Consider the following 8,204-nt stretch of genomic DNA (forward strand, 5'->3'; position numbering starts at 1 on the left):
GATTATGCAATCTTTTTATAGCACAAGAAAAATTCACTATTATAGTATTATGGTCCCTAAATTCCCTTTTTTTTTTTTTTTTTTTTTTTATTATGCTTTTAGTAATGGAGGATTTTTAAAGTGGTGGAATCCAATTACACCACTTGATCTGAGCATTTTCATTCCATCAAACGGTGGAGCTTGGTGATAAATTGACAATTGTTATCTTTAGCATCGTTTTTCTTCTCATTCATGGTAAAACTTGCTCATTTTTAGTAATGAATCACCAAATACATGTATACATCTTGTATTTTTTTATTGTACTATACATCTTGTATGTTCGACACTATTAATAGCTATAGACTTGTAGTAGCGAGTATAGTCTCTTGCTACCAACATTAGTTTATAGTCTATATTCGTCAATAAACAAGAGAAAATATATATAATTACCTTGATGCCCTTGAGTATAGTCTCTTGCTACCAACATTAGTTTATAGGGACAAGAATTTTTTAACAAACGTACATATTGGTGTACGGAAAGCCATAAAAGACAATGATATGTATACATGATTTGATTCTATGTATTATTTGTTATACACCATATGTATGCTCATAAATGAACCCAACATGCATGACAATTCGCTTACTTCCTAGGTTAATTTAGATAATTTTAGCAAAATTCTTATTGTAATAATTAAATTTTAGATAAAATTTTCTAATTCAGATAAAACAAATTAAGAAGAATCAACCCGTTAACATATGAACTCATTGATTTTTTTTTTTTCTGTACAACCAGTTGTGGCATTCCTTTCTCATAAAGTTTTACGCAACATATGTAGAAATACATTCGATAGTGGACATATGCTACGACCAAACTTATTGATACTATCATAATATTCTCCATACAAGGCCATAACCGAGGATTCTATTTTCATCATATCATGATATAAAATACAGAAAGTATAATTGTTCCATCAACTTTTTTAGGATTCTGACCTATTCTTATCTGGAATATTATTTTACATATTTAAATTCATGATTGACCACAAATTGCAATTACTTTCGATATCTTTTTTTTTTTTTTTCAATATTGCATGGCAATATGGCATGTTTTCATATGAATTGTTTTCTAATTTTGAGATGAAAAAGGGACTTGCCATAGTAGTACGAATATTTTGGAGGACCCATGGCAATATGGCATGTTATCATATGACCCGAATATCGTATAAAGACATGACTATTGGTATGAGAAATAATTACCAATGTAACCTGGTGCAACTAATAAAGTATTAGCTACTTAGTAAGGTTCTTACTGCGAGAATTGAGGTTTGATTAAGATCCACCTTACTAATAAAAAAAATAAAAAAATAACCACAAATTATCAAACACTTAGATAATCAACTCTTTTAAAGAATTACCAACGACAATTCAACCATAATTATCAAATGTCCTCTTAATGTCTTTGATTTGTGTGTTGGTATTGAGATAGTGTCGTATGGAATAATCAAATATGATTGTTCTTTCTAAAGTATAAATAATCAAATATGGTCATTGTAGGATGTATCATTGTAGGCTGTAAATGGCATAAAAAGGGGTAGGATACAAAATGAAGGATAAAATTAAGCAATCCCTTATCATAGTGTTACAATAATTATCAACAGCAATATATAGCCAATAAAGAATTAAGAGATTAGAACAGGCTACACAGTTTTCTGTATGGCTTTCTTCACTCTGAAACCCCATATTTTAACAAGTCAAGTACCAAAAGACGGTGCAAAATTGTGAAATAACAGGCGGTAAATTGCAAGTGCAAAATTCCAGTAAGCATTTTACAATAACCAAAAGAGATTATCTGAACAAAATCAAACTTTCCCACAAAATTTTCGATTCTCTAAGTTTAAGCAGGTTCACTAAGATGGAAGTCAAATGCAAAAAAAATTATGAGATCTACACAAACTCTTTGGCCTGAATTAATCAAAGGTCTCAATAAAACTACACGGTAGAAACACTAGTAGCAGCACCCCCGTTGAAAACTACCTTGCTGGTTTGCCTGTCCTTAACTACCTTGCTGGTTGTGCCTGTCCTTGCTCAAGAAGTTGGCCAACTAATTTGTATGTACGCCCTGACAATGCCTTGGTGTGATCAATGAGCTGCTCATACCTGGAAAGACAAGAAGCATAAATCAACTTGCAAAACTACATAATCATTATAAACAAAAGGAAAAGAAAATTGTGTGTGTGTGTGGTTGGGGGGAGGAGATCAAAATTGAAGAGGAATTGCTTTTCTTACACATTAGGGTAATTAGGCTCCATCACTATGGTGCCCAACTTAGAGTCGATCTTGGCATCAAGCTTAGAAGTGCGTATGAGGGTCATAATCCACCTCTCTGCTTCTTCATAACTCAAATTCAATTTCTCAGCTAGAACCCTGACCAATACAAATTTGATCAGAAGAAAGAACTTCCAATTTTATATACAGTAATAAATATTCACTGTGATTAGTTCATATACCCTGTATAAATTATACTACACAAGCCAAAGCGCTGATTAAACAATATTCTCAGCATGAATGTTCACTGTGATAGTTCATATACCCAGTATAGATAGTTCATATACTACACGAGCCAAAGTGCTGATTAAACAAAATTCTCAGCATGAATATCAGATAATCACTTGACAGTTGTTCATCAAATTCAAATCATACAATTCTTACCAAGTATTGCCCCAATATTTAGGAGCCAAAAACACTCTTTTCACCAAATTATAAAGAAACTCTACACAGCAATTGCACAAAAAGACATACAGGGGAGAAAATCTAGAGAAAGACATCATAATCCCTTAGTCATGTAATTACAGCTTTACAACTCAGGCTGACAGAGTCGTTTACCATAAGATAAGTCAAAATGACAGTATTTCATATTCCATGAAACAAGATAGATTAGAGAGCAAGAACATACCCCAATTCAATGCGCTGATGTATCCTACAATAGGTTTCACAGATGAAAAGCCGGGCATTTTCAAGAAACTCATCCCTTAGTGGAACAGTGGTATAACTTCCCTCCTCAACTCGTTTACCAAGGAATGGATCATTTAGTATGACCTAGAAAAAAAAAAAACCATTTGCATAAAATGAGAAGTGCAAGCATTAAGAATAATAGGTAGTCCAAAAAGAAGTTAAAATTCCAAATTATGCTTAAATGATAAAATGTCAAAGCAATGTTCTAAATTTGCTAAATTAAACTACAATGAATATGAACACCAAAACTCTAGCACGGATTATAAGTCTCACAAGAGGTTAAAATCCAAAATTATGCTTTAATGAAAAAACTTCAAACAATGTTAATTATAAAACAAAAATTGTGAAGCTGTGTATCGAGCCCATGCAATGAACAAAACCCATAAATTGGCAACGAGACTATTTCAAACTCACTCTGCCCATTGAGTTTGTCCACTTCTCCCAACATACAAAATTTTCACTAATTTATTAGACTCCATAATATTTGTGAAGAGTCACCCTGGACATCCATAGGACATTTATATACTTGATAGCATAATTAAGGGGAAAATAACCTAGTATCACAACAAAAAATAAAAAATAACAGATTATGGCCAAAAGCATCAATGAACATGCACAGTTTATTCCATACAATTCATTCTTCTGAATTTTATGCCTAAACGTACAAAAAAAAGGGGGGAATTGAACAAAAGAAACTACAGAAAACCCACAAAGGAATATGCAGTATACTAGCAAGAGGTTAGTCCAAGAGGATAAAAATTCTTACTTCTTCACATTCCCTCAACTTTTGTTGTGCCCCGTCAAAGTCATAGTTGACATAAACACATGCCAAAAACTCAGTGATGGGGTCTTTGTAAGAACATTGCTCCGGCTGAATGACCTTAACAAAATCTTTAAACTGAGGCCTTCTCCTCTTGTTGACAATGAATGCAGTAGCAAGATAACGCAGAAGATGAGGAGCATTCGTTTGGATAGCATTAAGATACCTGCAAGGTGAAATAATTTGTTCAATTAAACTATAGAGCTGCCATATTTTAGGGCAAAAGAACTTTGGTACCATATTCAAAGAGCACAAAGTAAAACCACAAGTACCACAGAATCAATAGCTACAGATAACTTTTTCTTACAGAAGTATAAGTGAAATTCAGTTAGCAACAAGGCTTCCCAAACTGAAAAGAGAGCTTGGAAACAAAGATAAAACAAAGGAACAGAGATAAGTACAAATTGCACGACTTACTTGTCCTGATTGAACAGGTCAATAATCTGGGTCCTGCCATTGTCATGGTTAAAAAAGATAAATAAGCTCCAGTGCATCAGCCATATTCTATTTTGCACTTGATTCAAAGGTGATGTGAAAGCCTGCAGCACAAATTGGTCATCAGCAAACACATAACACAACGATGGAAATTATTTTTCACAAAACAATCAGAAAGAACAAAGAAACAGACCTTAGAATCAATTATCTCTTTCAAACGGTTAAGTTCCTCGAGGGCAATGTCCCAGTTTTGCATTAAAATTTCAGCAGCGAGCTTTCCCCACAATGCACTCAGACTTCTTTCACTGTTGGTGCACAGAGCTCTGTACTGATAGAGAAAATCAGCTGCGCCAGAATAGTTACCACATTCAAATTGGAATTTAGCATACTGATACAATGCCTCAATCTGCTCTGGACCAATCTGAACCAAACCAACAATGAGATTTAAGAATATGCCCAGTAAGAGAATTTACATAAATTAAAATCACATGGCACAAGGGCCAATGATAAACAAATAAACAGCTACTGTATGACAAACAATGAAGCTGGTGAGTGGTGACTGCTCTGTCAGCCAATTACATAAAGTTTGCCACACTAGACTAAGCGAATTACATGTTTAACCACCTAGAAAACTAACTTGAACTTGTAATGTCATTCTAGATCAGTCGTAAATTTCCAGATAATATGTTGCTAAATTCCACCCTTAAGAGAAGGGTCTCCTAAACTTGCCTTGTACCTCTCCCAAATAAAAAAAATGCAGTGTTGCTATATAGGCTTAACAACTCAGATGATTGCTTCACCATAAGCTAGAGTAAACCCACAACCAAAAGAATCTTTGGGCATCAGCCACCAAAAAACGGCATGGCAGTAAATCAATGCACTTGATAGCACCGAACAGAATATATTTGACTCATACAGAAATGAATGAATAAATGAATGAAAAGCTCAAACAAACTATGAACTTCCAAAGTACCGCTAGTAACATTATCACCAGCTAATTATTGAGCTAAACCATTAGGAACAGTACTAGAAAAAGTAACTTATTTTGTAAAATCATTGAAAGCATAGTTTATTAAAGAGCACTAATTTCTCTTTCTAACCATGCAAATTATCTCAGTGTTTATTACTTTTCATGTGGAAAAGAGTTGTGCAACCATTTCCAAACCAACACAAAAAAAAGAAAATAAAAATGTTAAAAATATACATATAAATCAAAAGTGACCAGAAGATTTTAAATAAATTAGATTTAATCCACTAGAGAATAATTTAAGGCAGTCTGGATTTGACCATGATTGAGTAACACGACAATCATCCAGGATTCCAGGCTGCCCCAACAAACAGTTCACTTCTAGGCCGGGTGAAATAGAGTCCTCATTTGAATGAAAGAAATGTAGCTGAGAACCCATTGGATCGGCCATTAGAAAATCAGTCAACAAAGGAGATATTATTGTTTCAAGAGCATTGATAAAAATAGATGATTTATGGAAGAATTATGCAATAAAGTTTCTGATGCAAGAATGTGAAATCAAAGGAGCTTCAACATTTGTCCCTTGTTTGGAACGGAACAAACAGAGTGCTCACTATGTTCTCTCAAAGGCAATAGAGTTGGTGTCTAAGACAAAAGAAGAAAGCATGACGATGTAACCCTTACTAAAAGTTAAAGCTAATGTTTAAAGTTCAATCCCCCACATAATATGCCATTAGACTTTCAGAGTGACTTCATCAAACACCGCTGATACTGACCTTCACCTAATAGAATAATTTTAAGCATATATGAAAGATACAATAATCACATGTAAAAAAAGTAAAAATAAAGAAGCCGAAGGAGTTGCGCAAAATAAATTTTACACGCATGAACAAATAAAGCCATCACTGAATAACCATCCAAACCCATAAATACTACTCATTACAATCTAACTATCTAGCATGAGTAAAAAATAAAACAAACTGAATAACCTAATTGTGACCACTCTTTCAAATTAGCCAACATGTCCACTAGAAATTCAATATCTTAACAACCACAGCTCCAGCAACATAAAACATAGAGCAATCATAGAAAAATTTCATCCTAACCGTTGACAGCATACCCCCCTCCTTGACCACGGATAAGAAAGATATACTCTATAAATGACATTAAGCCCTTGCAGCTACAGCAACACGAAGCATAGAGCAATCATAGAAATATTTCATCCTCACCGCAGACAGCATAACCCCCCTCCCTGACCACAGATACCAAAGATATACTCTATAAATGACATTAAGCCCTTGCAGAATACACCTCATCCTAACAGTAAGGCAGATTATAACGAAATAAGTCATAAAGAAGCCGAATTTACATTCAAGATAAGATAGATGGCATTCAGGACAATTACTCTTTCAATTACAAGTAATTAAAAAATTACATAAATTAAATTTCTTACAAAAATCAAATTTTTATAATGTTTACTAATACGAAAATAGAACAGGTAGAACTTTTAGAGATGAAGGAAAAATAAAAACCTGATAACGCTCATTGAGCATCTGAAGATTATACTGTTTATCAGCACGCAATTCCTGAACTTTATCCTCATTCTGAAGAAACGAAACCAAAGGAGCCGCACCTTCTTCCAACGACTTCAATCTCGCAACAACCTCAACTCTCCTATCCATCATCTCTACAATCAAATCCAATCAAATTAATCATAAACTCAAACCCTAATCCAAAAAATCAGGAAAAAAACCCTAGGAGAGAGAAAATCAAAATTGACATTAAAAGTAATACCTTGAGGAACATCATCGGTGTGGTAGAGGCTCTTATGGATATCCATGGCGTAATCAACCATGTTAGTTTGATTGAGAAGCTCGATCTTATTCCTGAGAAGCTGATCTTCAGGGTACATTTCACGTTCTTGGAGAAATTCGAGAAGAGGGAAGACGAGATGACGGTCTAAGTGGGGCGCGATTTTCGGGGTGAGGTCGTAACTCGCCATTGTTGCTGTTGCTGCTGCTGCTGCTGCTGCTGTTGTCAAGGGTTTTGAGCGGCGGCAACAAGAGAGAAGAGGAAAAAGAGGTGAGTTTTTTATTTGAGTTTAATGTTGATAAAACTTGGAGGTGTTTGGTACTTTGGTTGATTCCCCTTTTTTTATTTTTAAGGAAACAAGTGTTTGGTTGAAAATAGGTATTGGTAAGGTAATGTTTTATGTTTATTTCACGGGATTTATTTAAGGACTAGTTTTGTGTCCGGATGATATTAAGGGCGTGTTCGGCACTAGCTTTTGGGTAGCTTTTAGGTAGCTTTTAGTGGTTTGACTTATTCAAACCACTACATAGAAAAAATTATGAGTGTTTGGCAATGTAGTGGTGGGGGTAGAGTTTAGTGGTTGAAGTAGCTTTTGTGAAAAGTTAACATTATTAACTTTTGTGAAAAGCTAGGTAGCTGTTGAATTTTCTTCTATATTTTTTAGAATTTTACAGTTCACAGCTAGTTTACCAAACACTCATACTAAATTATTTATTTTCACAGCTAACAGCTAGTTGACAGCTAACAGCTTCATATACAGCTAACAGCCACCAGCACAACTAACAGCTACCTCTACAGCTATATTTTGCCGAACACGCCCTAAGATGGTTAATAAAAAACTAAAGGTTTGTTTGGCATCATTTTTGGTTTTCAGTTTCTAGTTTTTTTGAAAACCAAAAATTAATAACAGGAAACAAGAAAAAGGTGTTTCCACTTTTTTGTTGTCAGTTTTCAAAATTATCATGATTTTAATAAGTTTAAATAATTTTTGATTCATTATATGACATATATCACATACTTTTAAAAAACAAAAAACCAAAAAGTAGAAAACCACAGGAATACCAAACGAACCCTAAGATAACATTTTTACTTGAATATTAATTACGATCAAATAATTCATTTTGACAATATAGGATATTTAGACATATGATATCATATGGAATGTACTTTGTATAG

General features: G+C 33.9%; 1 protein-coding gene across 1 annotated transcript; it reads right to left on the reverse strand.

The window, feature by feature from the left end:
- Positions 1-1,758: 1,758 nt before the first annotated feature.
- LOC145583263 (eukaryotic translation initiation factor 3 subunit E-like) lies at positions 1,759-7,328 on the reverse strand. Its single transcript, XM_081640468.1, has 8 exons — positions 7,011-7,328; positions 6,749-6,903; positions 4,443-4,670; positions 4,232-4,353; positions 3,761-3,980; positions 2,936-3,078; positions 2,269-2,406; positions 1,759-2,139 (listed from the first exon to the last, which is right to left on the reverse strand). Exons 1-8 carry the CDS (start codon positions 7,216-7,218, stop codon positions 2,040-2,042), a joined length of 1,314 nt encoding a protein of 437 aa, XP_081496594.1. The 5' UTR covers positions 7,219-7,328; the 3' UTR covers positions 1,759-2,039.
- Positions 7,329-8,204: the final 876 nt, after the last annotated feature.

This window comes from Chenopodium album, chromosome 15 (genome assembly GCF_948465745.1).
Source record: "Chenopodium album chromosome 15, dcCheAlbu1.1, whole genome shotgun sequence".
Lineage (NCBI taxonomy): Eukaryota > Viridiplantae > Streptophyta > Magnoliopsida > Caryophyllales > Amaranthaceae > Chenopodium > Chenopodium album.